The sequence below is a fragment of the Xenopus tropicalis genome, chromosome 3 (genome assembly GCF_000004195.4).
Source record: "Xenopus tropicalis strain Nigerian chromosome 3, UCB_Xtro_10.0, whole genome shotgun sequence".
Classification (NCBI taxonomy): Eukaryota; Metazoa; Chordata; class Amphibia; order Anura; family Pipidae; genus Xenopus; species Xenopus tropicalis.
Genome location: NC_030679.2, coordinates 73832227 through 73852191, shown reverse-complemented (window position 1 = coordinate 73852191; position 19965 = coordinate 73832227). Strand labels below are relative to the sequence as shown.

At 34.4% G+C, this 19965-nt stretch overlaps 1 protein-coding gene across 3 annotated transcripts in view; it reads left to right on the top strand.

Annotated features, from left to right (window-relative positions):
- The window catches only part of tbc1d22a (TBC1 domain family member 22A), a 316264-nt gene that overhangs the window by 81415 nt on the left and 214884 nt on the right, over positions 1 to 19965 (top strand). For all 3 annotated transcript variants that reach the window (XM_018092307.2, XM_018092305.2, XM_018092308.2), the window contains exons 5-7: positions 3585 to 3655; positions 12939 to 13067; positions 16684 to 16746. In XM_018092307.2, the coding sequence (XP_017947796.1) occupies positions 3585 to 3655; positions 12939 to 13067; positions 16684 to 16746 (263 nt within the window). The remainder of the gene's footprint in view (positions 1 to 3584; positions 3656 to 12938; positions 13068 to 16683; positions 16747 to 19965) is intronic.

Here is a 19965-nt window from a genome sequence, read left to right as displayed (position 1 = left end):
TGTTGTAGCATAAAAATCTTTAATAAAAATGTTTTTTTTAACTACATTGTTATGGTTTTGTTTTAATAGGATTGCATTGTTGTTTTTGGCTACTGTTCATCAAGCTTTCATTGTTGCATCTGTTCCAGATTTTGCTTTTCTCTCTGTGGAGACGATTCATTTCATATGCTTAGAGCTATGCTGTGGTCACAGAAAATCAAGCCAGTCTTATATTTGTATTTTGCTCATATTGCTCATTACTATCTTATTTTTCTTCTTGTAGTTGCTATCATACTGCTTGTCTTCTTTATCTTTTTTTTTATCATACTGCATGAAATATATAGCCATACTAATGCTGCAGTAATATATTTCAGACTGCAACCCCCAGATCTAAATTTAAAAAAAAAACAACAACAATTTACTTATCTTTTGATAATGAACCCAGAAAATATTTTTTTGCCCAACGAAATAAAACACAAGTCTCATCAACTTTGCAATAAATATTCATTACAAAGTTATTTGTATACATTATTGCTATTAAAAGCAGTGTCTGTCCTAACACAGACTGACAGACCTGTCTTGCTGGAGAAGGCTGGCTTTTGCAACACTGTTAAGGTGTTAAAGGAACAGTAACATTCATCCAGGTCATGGTATATCTAGTATAAATAAATTTAAAGCAACTGAAGTTGAAAATAAATTTCCAACTGAAGAAGCTGCTCGGATGAGTAGTGAAACGTCTTAAATGATTACTAAAAAGTCCAGTTGCTTTAAATTTATTTATACTAGATATCAAAAAATTAAAGTGTTTTAAAGTAATTAAAATATAATGTGCTGTTGCTCTGCAAAAAACTGGTGTTTTTGCTACAGAAAAGCTACTTTATAAATAAGCTGCTGTGTAGCCATGGAGGCAGCCATTCAAGCTGGGAAAAAAGGAGAAAAGGCACAGGTTACATAGCAGATAACTAGTAGATAAGCCCCATATAATGGGGGTTTATCTGTTATCTGCTAAGTAACCTGTGCCTTTTCTCCTTTGAATGGCTGCCCCCATGGCTACACAGCAGCTTACTTATATAAACCTATAGTAGTCTTTCTGAGGCAAACACACCAGTTGTACCAGTGCAGGGCAACAGTACATTATATTGTAATTACTTTTATACACTTTCATTTTTTGGTGTTACTGTTTCTTTAAGACAGTGTGGCTTTCAATAGCAATTACATTTAACTTTTAAAGCTGTAACAATTATTAATACAGGTATAGGACCCGTTATCCAGAATGCACGGGACCAAGGGTATTCCGGATAAGGGGTCTTGTAATTTGGATCTCCATACCTTCTACTAAAAAATCAATAAAACATTAATTAAACCCAATAGGATTGTTCTGCATTCAATAAGGGGTAATCAGATGCTTTGCTTTGGTTTTTTAACTTTTGAAATCTAATTGCTGCTTGGTTGCCCTGGGCAACATCACCGGTAATGTTTCACTCTACTTTTTACACAAGCATGATAAATATACCCCAAAGTGATTAAGGGGATACTGCAGCCTTTTGCTATTAAACTTTCAACAACCGGTGGGGCAGGTGTTGAAATATTTTAAAGAGGCCCGTTCACTGCTTACATTTTTGTCTGTGGGGTTTACATGTCCTTTAATATAATAAAAAGCAATTGTTTTCTTTGCATAGCGGTAATGCGATTCGTCAGACTCTGCCATGCTTTTACTGAAATTAGTAAGTAAAGTAAGAGAAAAACATCAAGAGTTGATGTCTAAACCGTTAAATCAAATTCAAATAGCTGTAGCATGTAGTTGCGTAATAATCATTAAATTGCTCCATGGAAACATGGCAGGAATTACTCTAACCTTAAAAATGACAATGTTTAAGGTTAGATAGATAGAAACACAAATGTTTGCTGGAACAATGTGAAACTGTGTGATAAGTTAACAGGTGTTGGCATATCTGTCTCTGGCCACTACAAGTTAGCTTTTTTGGTAGGGTTCAAGTGTTAGGAATGCTATGGCGAATGTCACCTGAGGTGACATTTCTAGTAATAGCCTTCCTACAGCTATTAATTTGCTATACAGTAAATAACATGCTCATCTTTCTTTTCTAAGTGGTGATGATATAGATGCTCGAGTTATAGAAACGTGTGTGGTGATACCATATGACCGCTGGTTGGCTAACAAATAAGCTTTGCAAATCATAGTACAGGTACAGGACAGTAGTTTTCCTTTTTTCTGCTTTTGGTTTCAACCTTTCCTTCATCTGTGAGAACAGTATGCTATATATGAAGGAATACTGCTTAAAACCTACATGCTAGTAGGGCAGAATAAAATAGCGACTGTTACCTACAGAATGCATCAGTACAAGAAAAATTAATGAGGGAATTTTAACCAAGGCACTTAGTTGTTCTTTTTATATTATGCATTTTGTTTTTCACTTTAATAAACATTACCTCCCTTTTAGGTCTTGAACAGAGCTTACAAACTTTGTTAAGGTTTTGTAGCTTTTGTCTTTACATATTCAGTTTACTGTTGCCTCTTGCCTTTTTAAGCCAGTTGGCAGTTTTACAAATTATAAAAACCTAGCATCAAGTTAGTGAGACTTCCCAAGTGGCACTTTTTTTTTTATAAACCCCACCAACTGTAGCTCTGCTAGAAAGATAAACAAAATGTTGTGCCAACTGTTAAAATATCTATTTGGAGCTTTATGTCACAAACGGACATAAAGCTCCAGTATCTAATCTGATAGCTAAAAAAGATCCTTAATCAGTGTGGTTGTTTTTAGACTTTGCAAAGTGTTCTACTCGGTTGTTGCACATCCTGCTTAATAGGACACAATAGGGACACAAAAACACAGTTGAGTGCTAATAGTTGGTTCTATGGAGTATTTCCTTTTGTGCAATATCTTTATTCCTCTAACATTCTTGTAGCTGTCATTATAATAAAAATCCTGTCATAGTTTCTGTTTTACCCTATGAGTGGGGTCACCTCCAATTTGGCATATAACAAGGGGTCATCAAGTTGACTGTGAACCTAAGCTATATAATCTGAGGTATCCATTACTATAGTTCGCCCTCCTTTGTCTGCAGTTTTAATGGTAAGATTAAATCATTTAGCTAAATTGTCTAAGGGCTCTGGCACACGGGGAGATTAGTCGCCCGCGGCAAAACTCCCTGTTCGCAGGCGACTAATCTCCCTGAGTTGGCTTCCCCTGCCATCCCACCGGCGAACATGTAAGTCGCCAGCGGGATGGCAGACGCGGCGGGGCGATTTCGGGAAATCGCCGAAAAAGACTCGCTGTTTTAAAAAAAAAACATTTTTTAAAACAGCTCCACTGGTTCCACTGAACTTTTCAGGTAGGTGTTAGTTGAAGCAGGGGTTCACTGTTCTGATTAAATGTATGTAAATGGTAATTGTTGAAACTACTGGCTTTTTGTTATTTATTTTTTTTTTTTTTTATAGAGGCAGCCATATTTGTATTATCTATAAGGAAAAAAAATATTTCTTCTCAGTTCTTATAGTGTACTATATAACCCTTGGTCTATGGTACCTAAATTCCTTAATTGACTTGTCTTTCTAATGAGGAACCTATCTATTTGTTAACATACAGATGAATTGCGGAAGTTGAGTTGGTCTGGTGTTCCGAAATCTGTCAGATCCATAACGTGGAAGCTTCTCACAGTAAGTTAATCTCTGTCTACAATCATAATAGTTTGGGCACTAAAGGTCTCTGATTTCTGTATCAGGAAGAAAATTGGCCTTTCTGTTATTCAGCATTCATGTACAGTAGTTTTAAATTTTTTTTAAGATGAATTATTTTATCAGAAGTAGATATGCAAGAGGAAGTGTCAGAGATGTTTAGAGAAATGTATTAGTTGTCAATTTTGATCTTTTTAATATTTATGTTTTTAAATAGCGTCTGTTTTATCTGCCAGTTCTTAACAGCTGTAGAGCTCTGGACTGATTCGCATAGACCGCACACTCTGGAGAATGTTAAAGAGATGTTATCACTGGATCTCCTGGCACTTAACCTCTGTTTAACATTCTGAGCTCTTCTCACAAGTGTTTAGTGGTGCTATTTCCACCCCCTGTCTCTCTCTTAGAAAAGGCATTAGACAGTTTTACATTTTTAGCATAAATTTAAGTGAGAAAACAAAGTGTTTATATTGCATTGAGTCTAATTTCTTATGATAAAATACAACTTTTTTTTGCTAATGAGAGCTAATATGCTTACAATTTAGTGAAATGTATAACTGAATAGAGTAGCTGTTAAGAAATGCTACTTTTAAAAGATATTTTTCTGTCAGAAAATTTATATTTTATTGTCCTTATTGGGCCCTTTATTAAATCCCAAAGAGATGATCACTGCATTTTAGCCACCTTGATTATCATAGTCATTTAAGGCCTCAGTAACACCTGCATGCATCTGAATATTAAAAACAGGGAGACATTTCTGAACATTTAAAAGACTGGACATGAGTGAAACAAAACATAGAAAATGTCATTACTTCTTGTGACTATTTAAACATTTTTAAGGCAAGTACACTGGTGAATATTATTATTATTTGCAGTCAGCAGTATGTGTCAGGATAAAGAGGTCTGATCAACAAAGCATCATTAGATGTTTAAAAGCTTTCTAAAGAGCCAGCAAAATTAGGGTTGTAAGTACAGGTAAAATGAACACAACAAAATTGTATTCTCAAAAATGACCATGTATCTTGAAAAAAATATACATTTTAAACTGCATTTTATGTCAGGACTGTTAAAAATGTTCTTGTATTCAAAAGCAATACACAACGAAAGTAACCTGTTGTAACATACATAAAACCTGACCCTTGAGAAATAGAATAACAAAGTATTGTCTAAATAATCTTTTACACTTTTTGCTCCATATGGATACATTTACTTTGTGAAAAGATTTTACCCATAATTTCTAAACATGGTGGCGGAACTATTAGGCTCTGAACAACCATTCTGTTGTTATACAGTAATATTTAATCACTGACCATTTTTACATTCTATGGTCAAAACAAAATGTCTTTAAGGGGCACATTCATCAAAGTACGAGTTCGAATCCTAAAATGGGAAAAATTTGGATCGGATACAATAATTTCTGATGATTGCAAATATCACAAAAATGCTTATGAAAAATCAGAATAGTCATGATAATATTGTATTGGCGATTCGAAAGTCACAAAATTTTCGCATCGAACGATCGTAAACAGCGGGAAAACCATTCCGACTTCGATCCTTCTGTGCATGATTTGGGAAGCCTCCCATAGGACTCTACAACTCCAACCTGGCCCAAGGAAAGTCACAATACCGAAGCTTGAATGAATCAGAAAGTTTTGTACGATTTTGACGCACAGTAAGAAAAAGTTGCGCAAATTAGCGAAAAAATCAGCGAAAATACGCAAGGTACGAAAAAGTCGGATCCGGACCGATCGTACCTTAATAAATCTGCCCCTAAGTCTACTAAAAAATCATTTAAACATTGAACAACCACAAAAGGATTGTTTGCCACCAGTAGGGATTAATGCAGAATAGTTAGGATCAAGCACAAGCTATTTTTATTAAAAAAATACAAGTATAAAAAGCTAATGAATAAGAATGTGAAAACTCTCAAAATCCTTTTTTTCATAAGAATTTCCGTGTGATTACAAATGAAAAAAAAATCCTGAAAACCCCTTAAACCTCAAACTAAATAAAGATTTTTAAAATTTTATAAGGACAGCTACCATTGATTTCTACATGACCTCGTCAGCCTTTACATGACAAAGATTTGTATTCAAGTATTTTTTGTGGTTTTTACATTTGATAAATTATGAAAAAATACATAATTTTTAGCACTAAAAATTTGATTCAGGAAAACAAAAAAATTTACCATTGACCTTTTTATTTGTGACTTTTAAATTAATTTGCTTTTTGTTCTGCAGCTGTCTGGTTGCTAGGGTCCAATTTACCCTAGCAACTAGAACCTGGTAATATGTACGTTTTCTCTTTTGTGGGGTTGGTGTGGGGTTGGTAGTTGTCAGGATCCAACAGTGGACCCAAAGAAAAGATATTAGTTAAGTAATATTGACATTTATTTGATAAGCCCTATTTTTGGCTGCAAGCTTTAGAACCTTTTTCCAAAGGTGAAAAAATGTAAAGGAACATTACAGTTATATTTAAAACAACAACATTTTAAATACTTGTATTTTCGTCCTGCTACCTGCCACATAGTTTAGTAATGAGGATAATGTTTTGAGGCAACTTTCAGAGATTTTAGAAAAACTGCTGTATAGCTCCCATTATAGGTGTCTCCAACATTCCCACTGACAACTCTAGTATCTCTAAACTCCTCTTACTACCAGTAACTTAATTTAGTCTCTCTCAGTGAACCAACTGACAGTGATGGTCAAGCTACTGATGTTATATTCTGCCACTCCTTCCACTGGTTTAACCTCTATATGATTTCTCCCTATCTGACCATCACTTTTCTCTCAGATAACATTGTCAAGTGTTCTTAAAAGCCATCTCTTTACAGCAGTGTTCCCTGACCAGTGGCTCATGAGCAACATGTTGCTCTCCAACCCCTTGAATGTTGCTCCCAGTGGCCTCAAAGCAGGTGCTCATTTTTAAATTCCTGGCTTTTGGGCAAGTTTTGGTTGCATACAAACTAAGTATAATGCCAAACAGAGTCTTCACTAGGCTGCCAGTCAACATAGGGGCTATTAAGTAGCCAATTATAACACTTATTGGCACCCCAGGAACCTTTTTCATGCTTGTTGCTCCCCAACACTTTTTCCATTTAAATGTGGCTCACGTGTATAAAAGGTTGGGGATCCCTGCTCTACAGCCACACATACATACTATATATACTCAAGTATAAGCCGATCTGAATATAAGCCGAGGTACCTAATTTTACCAAAGAAAACTGGAAAAACTTATTAACTTGAGTATAAGCCTGGGGTGAGAGATGCAGCCGCTACTTCTACTGTTATAATTAACAGTATTCACCTGTATTAGCAACGCTGATCACATGATATGGATATACCTGATCAGTATTGCTAATACTGGTAATACTTAGGTACTAATTATAGGTAATTATTGATTGATTGAAGTTAAAAACACACGTGTTTAACTTCAATCAATTATGATTATTTATAATTAGGATCAAATATACGTATCAAATATAATTGGAATTGTATATATACGGTACTATCACAATGGACATCTATCTTCTGTGTCATCAGTAACCTCAGGCAGCAGAATAATCACTCTCAACTTTAACAGAAATTATTTTTCTTGTCCACAGTTCCACCTGAAACTGAATCTTTCTAAAACAAAATTAAATATACTACCTTTAATATCATCCCCTGTCACAGGTTTCACATTCAATAACATCACCTTTAATCAACCCCACAGGCACACTGCTTAGGAATTATCTTAGACACCGATCTGTCTTTTACACCTCATATCCAAACACTTGACAAATTTTGCAACATTGCCTGAACACGCCCTTACCTCAGCTCAGATTGAACTAAAACTGTAATTCAGTCTCTTTTTATTTCTTGCCTTGACTACTGCAACTCGCTACTTGCAGGCATTCCAACATATTACTTTTTACATCTTCAGTCTGTCCTAGATGTTGGTGCTAGATTCTAGATCTCACCCTTCCACATCAGCTGCTCCCCTATGATTATCTCTTCACTGGCTTCCAATTGTTCTCTAGAATAAAATTCAAATTACTAACACTCATATTTAAGGCCCTTATCAATGAAACCCCTCCCTGGGGGGCTAATAAACAGAAGGCAGCACATATAAAGTACCTCTGTCTATTTTTCAAGACATCCTTGTGCAGTAATTCTGTTTAACAAGCACCTGACCAGATTGATCAGTCAGATTCATAATATATTATTTTATAAAGGGCTGTAGCTGTCAATATATGTTGTGTTTAATTAGCATTGTGTTTACTTAGCACATTTCCTAATAAGTCCATAACCACTGGAATAATATGTTTCTGTCTTATGCTGTTTCTACTGGATACATCAATGGCATAGTTATCATTGCAGCACTTCACTTTGGGCCTATTAAGTTTTCCAGATTGAAATCTTAGCGTATGTTCGCTGTAATTTATAGCAAATAATTTCTTGTATGGAGTTCATCATTTAGTTCCACTACTGCTGCTAGGTAACTACTTCTTAGCAGTTTCAGAGATAGCAATAATATTATCATTAATAACACTAATGCTAATAACAATATAGAAAGGCTTTAAAACACTATTTCAAAGTGAATATAATCAAAGTAATGGATTACTGATCATTATTAAATGGAGTCATGTGTCACTGTAGAGATATTTAACATTTTATGATGAAATGCTTATGCGGGTTTTAGTTTGTCCTTAAGTTTATGAGCTACAAGGTTTTCTTGCACTCAGAGTGATCTTTGCTTGTCCAGAAAGCATGAAAGGAGTTGTAATTTAAATGATGGCACATAAAATGACAAGCACTTATTCAAATTAAATCAGGATATGGCTAAGGTTTAGTAAGGTATCATTACAGGGTATGTTATGGATCGCTTATTTTAACATTCTGGTTTTCTTAAAATGCTACAAAATGTCAAGAAAAGGACAATTTTAGTAATGTAATTTGTGCCTGAGCTTTAAGTAAAACCTTTGTTAAGCGAAAATTTCATTTTATTTTTACTTTTGAAGTTAACTTTTCCTAAATAGTACTAGTGAAACTTTTTTCTTATCTATATTGTCTAACCTGTTTGTTAGTCTGAGAATTTCAAATATTAATTGATACTTTTTGCAGCTGCAGTACAAATGCATAGCACTTCAGTAAGCTGTAAACCCCTCTACTTCCCATGGTGTAGGCAAACAAGCCACATATCTAGCAAAACTGGAAGACTTTGGGGCAACAACTGCTGCGCACAGCACCTAACCTAAGTTGTTAGGGCTTGGAATCAAGATTCTAATCTGCTGATACAGTAAACCTTGTACCGGTGTATACACATTTTATTCTGATCCTTAGTTAAATTAAATTTGAATAAATGTTGTATGATTAATAGATCCCTTTAAGTTTTAAATATGTTGCACTTGCATCTAGGGAATGTAACCTCTAGTGTTGCCTTTATAGATGTTGACCAAAAAGCGTATAGGGGCTGATTCACTGAAGTGCAATAACGCTTATCACATGTTTTTTAGTGTTAAAAAGCATGCAAAAATTAAGTCCCGATTCATCAAAAACGCACTTATTTACCTCACATTGCGTTAATTCTTGCATAGAAATAATACTAACACATGATTCACAAATACATATGAAGCATTAAACGAGCTAATTATTGCATTAGTCTTTGCAAATATTAACACTTACTTGGGGCAGGCGGTACTTCAAGAAAATTGTGGTTCGTGAGCTTTTGGCAACACAACATGGACTTTGCAGTGGGATTTTTTCAAGTATGTGTTGGCCCTAGAGTGATGCAGCCTCCAGTTTTCAGGGAAATGGTAATTTTCAGAACAGTAGTTTTCCAAAAGTAATGGTTACGTGCATAAAATTGTGCGCTAATATAGCAAGGGACGAAATATATCGCGCGCGGCGGGAATTAATGCAAGAGAAACGCTCAATGCGAGTTAAATAATGCAAAGAACATCGTGTCTTAATTACGACACCTTTCCTTTTAGTGCATCAAGCGTTAAGTCACAAAAAATAAGAAGCAATAACATTTTTAACGCATGCTATAAATACCGCTTGTTTTATCGCACTTGAGTGAATCAACCCCATAGTATGTTAAGAAAAATACTTTGGCTCAAACATGTATCTTTCTTCTTAAGCACAGAATTAAATATCAGGAATGAGCAGTACATACCTTGTTCTTGCACTGGAAAAAACAGAACAAACAGCAAAGTCATCATTTGAATTTTTGCATGTGTTTTATTTCTCTGAAGAAAAAAAAATCGCACCAGAAAAATGCAGAGAAAAATGCAGAAAAACACTAACATAATTATTACAGTTTCTCCATGCAGTTTGTTTTGACTGAATAAAAATGACCAATGCCTTCCCATTGACTACAATGCATTTGTAAAAATATTGCCATTTCGCAAAATTTTCCCTATTACCATGAATTTTTCATTCACTAACACCGATTTTACTTATTACTATAAGGCTGAAAACACATGGAGCTACTAGTAGCAGCTACTTTTCACGGCTATTAAAACATACAATGCTAATCATTTACTGATAATTGTCTCTATGTGTGTTTTAGCAGAGGCAAATCACAGTATTTTTTATGGCATTCTATTTTTTGACGTAGCTGCTACTATTAGATGTGTCTTCACCCTAAGGGCAAGAAGATTAGTCACCCAAGATAAATCTCCTCTACCTCAGGTGAATATTCTGGAAATTCTTTCCCACTGGAATAATGTTAATTGTCAGTGAAAAAACATATGCATTGCTTCAGCTTTGCAAAGTAACCTGAAGTTCTCCAGAAAACTTCAGGCTACTTAGGAGAGTAGCCATGTTGCGTATGTGTGTTCTCACCTTCCACTGGTATTTTGCCGCAGATAATGTGAAAATGTACATCATTAGAAATCCATTGCATCTTTGTTTGCAGTAGAGAGTCTGTTGTGTGGTTTAATGTAACCATCTTTGCTAACTTTTACTTCTGTTCTTTGTGTTTAATTATTGAATTTTTATTTTATATATTAATGGTCCATCTAGTTGTATTTTACCCACTGCGTCTTCCTCTCTACTGTGCTTGCAGAGACAAGCTGTAGGATATCACTCTGATACAGATGTGGGAGGATATAATACAGAAAATAATTATGTTTAAAACAGAAGCATCAATTAAATCTGATTTGACCGCTGCAGATACCATTCTATCACATAAAACACATCTATTATGATACTTGCATTGTTAGGTTGGGAAAGTGGAAGATAGAACAGAAAAAAATGTGCCTGGGGATTTTTTAAATTAAAGTTTCCACTTTATTGGTGCTAGCAAGCGAAGGGTATATATGCAGTACAAATGCCATTTGGGTGGGGGAGACTTGCCCAACTGATATACATTGTAGGCAAATGCAGGCTTTACATGTCCTTTAAGTGTCATGGATATTGATTAAGATTTTCAGTTAAAATTGAGACAGGACATTTTTAATGTTAATCATAAAAGTATGTAAGTTTAGTGATTAAACTCTACCATATTTATCTGTTGCTTAGAATGAATAATGCTTTGTCATTAATAGCATAGATAGTATGCAGTGGAAGTTCAGATGTGCTTAAATTCAGCCAAGTGATGTTTTTCATTTGTTCTTTTGAACAACAATTTTTATATTTATAGATAAACCAAGCACACTTTGGAAACTTATATCACATAACTTGGACACACTGATATTAAGTATAACTTTTCCACTGTCTTTGGTAATTTATAGAAATTACTTCATGATTAATTTAACATATGAATAAAATGACTGAACAATAAAGGTTACAGGGAAACATAATGAATTCACTTATCAAGTCATCTAGTATCTCTCGCTGTCTTGTGTTATTTATTGTTGAATTCTTCTTATGAGGCAAACATCTGTTCAGCATTGTTTAATGTCTAATTAAGTTCAACACGGTAAAAACATGCTGTATAATAGTCTCCTCAATTACACCAAAAGGGTGGAGGGTGGGGTAATTGAAAGCTAGTGCATCCATCCACTTTCTTGTATTGTTATTTATTTTATTACTATCTATCTATCTTTAGTCATATTTTTATTTACACGTTTAAATTAATAACAGAATATGCAGAACTAACAAAGGTAATAATATATATTGTCCCAATTTTGTCCAAGTGTTCTTTAAACATTTTTTTTTTTAAAACTATACACTATAAATTACTATAACAATAGTTAAAGAATTGCACGCTATTCAGATATTGAACATATAATTTGCCGACCCTAACCCACTGCAATTACTTATATAGCCACACCTGGTCTGCCCAGCTCTGATGCTACCATTGGCCAGGGTGAATTTATAAATCAAATTGGGCAAGATGGAAGTAACTGCACAGTGGGGAGGTTTCTGGGCCTCAAAAAAAAGAAAGTAAAAAGTCAGCACAAACCCACTTGTCCTGCAGGTTTTGGACCAGCACACCTCACCACTACTGTGTAACATTGACACAACATCCTTTTTTTAGACCTGTATTTGTTCTTAGGGTAGCTCATACCGTGTAGCTTCATGATGTCACCACATGAGCATTTTGTGTCAATGGAGTAATTAAAAAGACTGGGCCTGGTCTGGACTGGACTAGGACAAAAATCACTGCAAATGCAAAATGGATAACTGTTATGCTATATCAACTTATATATTTTAAAATGTTATGTTATGGGGAAAAAAACAAACCTCACAATCCTTCTTCATAGGTAGACACATGTACTGTAAGAAAGGAAGAGCAAAAGGCTAAGAAAGTGATTCAGTTTTCTTGAGGCTGACTGTAGTTGATTTATAAATTCTGTAAAATTTGCAAATGTGCGGCAAATTAAAAATTATGTAGAAAAGTATTACTGTCATTTAGCTGTATCTCTATGCACTATATTTGCTTATTCTATGTGTTGTTTATTACTTTACTCACACTATATATTTCTGTTGCAGAGGATATATTATATTATGCACTTCAACAAAACCTACATTTGTGCCAGGCAATCTGTATTTCCTTTTTAAACTTTTATAAACATTTAACTGTGAAAGTGACATTTGAGGTTTTAAAGTGTAGAATCTGATTACAAGAGTACTCTGCTTTCATAAATTCACTGTGTTTATACCCATACTGAGAGTATTTTGAAAGGGTTGATATAGTACAAGAACAACATTGCTTTCTGCTTTTTATTCCTAATGTAATTTTGAGTGATTTTCTTTTTAAGAGTTTTCAGCAGTAGTTTACTGTTTCACTTTCCTTTATGTATCACAATGAAAATGGTGCTTTATTTTATATTTAGGGTTATCTTCCAGCAAATGTGGAGAGAAGGGAAAGCACATTAAAAAGGAAGCAAAAAGAATATTTTGCCTTTATCGAACAGTACTACAGTTCCAGGAATGATGACACCAATCAGAGTACATACAGACAGGTACAGAAATACTTTGTTTTTATTTTCCATTTTTCACAAACTATAAATTCTTCTCTTATGTGAGGAGAATAAATATTTTGGGATGATAAGACATTTTCATGATACACAGAAAACCACATTGATAGCTTTTGCAGAATATGAAATACAGATAAATATTGATACAATATAGCATATGGCCACATTTTTGACTGATGTGTTTTTAACTCCTTAATAATAAGGCTGTACCTTGTACAGGTATGGGATCCCTTATCCGGAAACCCGTTATCCAAAAAGCTCCGAATTACGGAAAGCCTGTCTCCCATAGACTCCATTTAAATCAAATAATTCAGAATTTTAAAACTGATTTCCTTTTTCTCTGTAGTAATAAAACAGTACCTTGTAATTAATCCCCACTAACATATGAATAATCTTTATTGGATGCAAAACAATCCTATTGGGCCCAGAAAATTTTGTTGTGGGGGGGCCCTGTGATTTCTGATGGCGGCCCTGTCATTTCCGTTAATCTTTGCCACAGTGGAGTTTGTAATCTAAAGACCCATATCGTTACAAATACTCTACAGTGTGTTTGCCAAACTGTTTAACTGGCTGGCAGTGTGGGGAGAATCTTCAAACTTTGTTTTCATGTATCTATCATGCACTCATGCTTGAGCCAAAAAAAATCTTAAAGTACTGCTGTATGTGCGGGGGTAAAATGTGTACTTGTTCTTCTAGACAATGCCGGGGGCCTAGGAGGCCGATTCTTTGGATTAATACTTATTTGCTATCCTAAAAATTTTTCAAATTGATTATTTAGGTAAGGGATGACCTAAGCTAATCTTGTCACTTGGAGCTTATAAATCAAACATTAGTGCTTTAAAATAATTTAGTATTCTTATAGCCCTTCATGTACCATCAAATGCCACTTTAAAATAAAGAGAAAAAACCCAATGGATTTCTAAAACCTTTTAAGTTGAGCACTCTGAGCTACCTCAGTGCTGTGCACACTATCTTTGTTTTACTATTGTTGGCTGTGCAACCGAAGTTCTTGTTTGCCACAGCAATATATTATTATATATTATAAATAACATATAGCTTGAGATATAGGTGATGGGGTGTTTATATATATATATATATATATATATATATATATATATATATATATATATATACACCGGAACACTCCTAGGATTGCAAGAATTATGAGCAAAATGTAAATGTAAAAATAGAAAGGTTTATTACTCAACGTTTTTGTCTCACACAGAAACCTTCATCTGGAGTGAAAAACCATATATAAGAGATATATATTTATATATATATATATATATATAATATCTGTAAGATATTTTTATTCTTAAAGGAGCAATATACCCCATTTTTAAACATTAGCTCAATGAATAAGGCTTGTCTTGAGAATACTTTTTGCCTATGGTTAAAATAAAGAATATATTTTTTTTGTTATTTTTGTTTTTTACTAAGTAATCAAAACAATCACCAATCAACTAAGGGCCATGGTAGATGGGGAGATTAGTCGCCTGCAACAAATCTCCCCGATATGCCATCTCACCAGCTTGAATGTAAATCGCCGGTGGGATGGCATATGCAGCGCCACATTTTCCTGAAATCACGCAAGTTGCCTTGAGAGGAAACTTCCGCAATTTCGGGAAATCGCGGGCTGCATATGCTATCACACTGGCGATTTACATGCGACTAATCTCCCCGTCTACCACGGCCCTAAGAAGGCTTCCCTAGAAACAAACATTTTCCTAGCTACAACCTGTTAAATTTTCAGATAAGGAACTGTGTCTTTTCTGTGGACAGCTGATTTGTTTCATGCGAACAGGAAGTACAATGTGAATTTACTTAAAATTTCAGATTTTGCTCTGTTTAATGCAAGAAATAATAAAAACTCTTCATATTTCTTAATTAAAACTATAGGCAAAAGACAACAGAATGTTTAGCACAAGCCCTATTCATTAAACTAATGTTTATTCTAGCTGTTTTTAGACAGGAAAGGCTCCTTCCTGCTACACTCTGTTGCTTTTAGCATGATTGCTTTGATAAGGTTAATTATCTGATAAGGTAAACGTGCCAGAGTGAAAGTTGCTGTGATTTAAACTTCTTGAACATTTAAATATTAACCCTTTTTAACCTTCTAATCTTTAATGACTGACCATGCACACACACAGAAAATAGCGATTTCAGATAAGATTGTTTTGATATAAGATTGTTAGGCAATATATGAAAATTAAATTCTTGTAGAAGACTTTGGTTTTTTACACAATGTCATTTTGTGCTCACTTTTAATTTACAAAATGACTGTACAGCAATAGTCAAGATTTCATTTAAAACTATGTTAATCAGAATATTCAAATCTGATAATTTAAGAATAGATCATGGAATGATTTTACCCAGTTCTTTAAATAAGAACTGAATCACTGCTCATACTGGAGTTACTGAATCTTTGTGTCATTTCCCCTAGCCATCTAACAGGCTATTGCCAACATTGCTAATCACATGACCATGTTAATGGTTGTACTGCTGCATGGCTGTACTGCTGCATGGCTATCTATTTTGGAGACTGAAGAAGACAAAAGTGATATTACTGTCTTCAAACCAGCCTTTTAAAAGTGGTTTGAGACATCCCCTGATTTATAAAATTTCTTATAAAAATGCTAATTGCAGGAGATGAAAAATGTAATGCTACATTGCACAGGTGCACAGATATAAAGTAAATGTTCCGCTGTTACTACTATTAAGACAATTTGGGGCCGATTTACTGAAGGCTGAAAAAACGAGTCATTTATGGCATGCGTTAAAAATATTATCACTTCTTATATTTTGAGAATTCACGATCGATTCACTAAAAGGACACTTGTCTGAATTAAGAAGCAATGTTATTGTCATTATTTATCCGGTGATGACAGATTTTTAAGTGATATTTTAAACCATTCAATATATTTATGCGTTATTTCGTAGCACGCGATATTAGTGCGCGCTATTATGCACGTAACCATTACTTTCTGAAAACTACCGTTAAGAAAATTACCATTTCCCTGAAAACTGAAGGATGCATCACTCTACATACTTTCACATACTTTCACATACTAAAATCTGACTGCAAACTCCATCTTGTCACCACAGACAATCACCAGCTGTAATTTTTTTTAGTAACGCCTACTCCTGGGAGGTGTTAAGTTTCACAGTAATTATCACCACATTTTATGCTTTTAACGCTTCAAATATGTCTGCGAATTATGCATTAATATTTCTATTTGATAATTACCTCAATGCGATGGAAATAACGCTTTGCGATAATCAGGATTTTTGCACATGCGATATGAGTAGTAACTGACTTTGATGAACACTTTTAACGCATAAAACTATGCGTTAAGCGTTAACAACCTTTAGTGAATCGTCCCCTATGTCAATTAGCCCAAAAACATGGGTGCTAGGAAACTGTTCCTAGTGGTTAAATTGTGTTTAATGATTAACGATAAGTAGAAACTTAAAAAAAAAGTTTTAAACAGTAATTAAAATGTTGATGTATACAGTTGCTGATAGTCTTTAAAGCCATTTTAATACAAAAAATTGTGCATATTAGATTATGATAGCCTAAATATGTTCTTTGTATTTACAGATTCATATAGATGTTCCCCGAATGAGCCCAGAGAGCTTAATACTTCAGCCAGTAGTTACTGAGGTAAGTACTGGAGCTGTTTAATAATAATATAATAATCATTTAACTTTTTCCCTAGAAAAACTCCTAATTGCTGGTGATAAATGACCTACAATGGCCCAATGAAAATTACAAGGGTTCAGAGAAAACAGTTTTTGGGCTGCCAGGGTCAGTGACCCCAATTTGAAAGCTTGAAAGAATTTTCAAAAACTCTCACTGATACCATATAAACTTCAAACCAAGTTTTTTAATTTCTCATGGAAACCTATACGTTTTTTTTTGCTATAAATAACATATTTTACTGCATTTAACAAAACATGTAAAATGTATTTGTAATCGGCTCTGTAATCTCAAGCGGATACAATATTTTAGTATGTCAGGATTACAGATTTACATATACACTTTTCTGTATATTTAAATACAAACTCTCAAATATGTGTTTAGAAATTTCTAGACAGAAAAAAGAATGTATTATAATTTGGTATACTTTTTGTATAATATATGATAAGTCTGTTTAACTTGTGTTTTGGAGATGGCATTTCCTGTTTGAATAAGAAAGAAAAGGGCAGGATCTAAGATAACCCAAAGGCAGAGAGCACAGAATGTGGAAGGAATGTTTAATTCGTTCATGGAATTAGATATTTTTGTAGCATAATGAATGCTAGAAAGTACCAATAGCAAAACATCAGTTTTATACCTGAATCTGGTTTGAATAGAAAGGGCTTTAATGCAGGACTCTTAGCTATATATTTTTTTTTTATAAACCTGGAAAACAATACTCTAAACCTGCAAACTGAGATTTGACATCTATATTTTTTACAACTTTCTGAAGATTATATTATGACATATTATAAAAGGGTGGTAGTTGAGAACAAAGTAGGTATGCAATATGAGTATGGGACATTTTCTTTTTGTACAGGTGACTTATGATTATGGGGATGATCAGCCTATACCTCTCAAGCCGAAGCAGAACCTACAATTTTATAAAACTATTGGAGCAATAGAAAATGGGGTGATTCACTATTTTAGTTGCCTAAGCAATTTCCAGATTAGCAGGAAGGTGACAAAATGCCTGACTTTAGAGCAGGGATCCCCAACCTTTTTTGACCCGTGAGCCACATTCAAATGTAAAAAGAGTTGGGGAGTAACACAAGCATGGAAAATGTACCTGGGGGTACCAAATAAGGGTTATGATTTGCTATTTGGCAGCCCCTATGTAGACCTACAGCCTACAGGAGGCTCTGATAGGCAGTACATGTGGTTTTTATGCAACCAAAACTTGCCTACAAGCCAGGAATTCAAAAATAAGCAACTGCTTTGGGGCCACTGGGAGCAACATCCAAGGGGTTGGTGAGCAACATGTCGAGACACTGGTTAAGGATTACTGCCTTAGTATTCATGCAGATCCAGATGATTTCCATTGAAATAGATTCAGGGGAAATAAAGGGTGTACATTACATGTTGTGTTTGATCTATATGTACAGTTACATAACAAAGCTCATACTCCAGGTTGCCCTTTCTCTACATTTGCATTATTACCACTTAGTTTAAATACAGTCTTTCCTGTGCATTAGAGACATATTATTATTATTTTCTATGTAATACAGGTATAGGACCCATTATCCAGAATGCTCGGGACCAAATGTATTCTGGATAAGGGGTCTTTCCGTAATTTGGATCTCCATACCTTAAGTCTACTAAAAAATCCATAAAACATTAATTAAACCCAAAAGGATTGTTATGCATCTAATAAGAATTATTTATATCTTAGTTGGGATCAATTACAAGGTACTGTTGTATTGTTACAGAGAAAAAGGAAATCAGTTTTAAAATTCTGAATTATTTCATTAAAATGGAGTCTATGGGTGGTGGGCTTTCTGTAATTCGGAGCTTTCTGGATAAGGGGTCCCATACTTGTACATATAAATACCTATGCATTTAGTGCTGTGAGCCGGTTTATTTGATATGTACTTTGATAGTTTCAGCATTCACCAGATGGACTGTAGATTTCACAGAGCTTTTGAAAGATTAAGACTTCCTAGAATGTTAATGAATTCACAAGGCAAGTAATTACAAAAAAATAGCATTTCACACAAGATTGAACTGATTCAAAATATTTATTATTTCAAAGACAAATAAATATTATCTCTTCAGCTTTTGACTGACAGAGACATCAGCCTTTGTTATGGTTGATGAAAATCTTAACCAATCTCGTTATTGAAATGTGCATGTTTTTAATAGTCATTATTTTCTATTGTACAATTGTGCCAGTGGCTTCAAGACATCTTCATCTTTTTTTTTCTGGAAAAAAGGGGGTTTGTGGTTATTGTACTATTATGGATGTACTCTCTTTAAAGAACAGGAGCACATCATTTTATAGCCTGAAAGATCAAACAGCATATGTGGGCGTCTGTGCGGCATCTACAGTAGATCACAGTGAGAACTGGCTCTCAAAAAGCTTCACTCTAAAATCACAATTTGTTGCACAGAATGACTTCATACCCTGTAGCTTATTGTGCAGTCTAGGAACTTTTTTGGTGTACTTTACTGTTTCAATCTTTATGGTAGATTGCCCATCAGTTCCTTGCCTTTAGATTTGTGCCATGCATATTGGTTTGATCTGGCTTTAAGATCTTATCTAACCACAAGACATGTTCACTGTTTTAATTTTGGCATTTTCTGAGGCTTTAGGCAAACATATGCTTGCACTAGGTTTTTTGTAAGCAATGTTTACTTTTGTGTCATACTTCCATACAGGCCTGTGGTGTGAATGGTTGACTCTTACTTAAAATAAAGAATGATTGGGCTTTTAGTTAAAAAAGGTTTTATGGTTCAAAATACAGAGACATGCTACAAGAGAACCTGCTTTTCAGATCATGGGTCCTCCCGCAGGACAATGAGCCAAAGCACACTAAAACCACCCAGATATAGTTAAAGTAAAAACACTGTACTGTTCTTAAAGTGAGTTCAGTTCTAAAACCCTTTGAACAATTGTGGAGAAAGCTGTAGGTGGTAGAAAGCATCCTTCTTAGAGCAGTTTGAAATCAGGGGCTTCCCATAGCCATTAATCTCTCTACTGACAGTTTGGGCCACTCTTTTGCAGTTATTATTTTCAAAAGGGTAAGCTACCAAATATTAAATCTTATTGTGTGCACGCTTTAGTCAAAGTACTTTTTTTCAGATAGAAAAAATATATGTTGAGTTGAGAATGGAATACTGAAATTCTGTCATCTCATCAGTAAA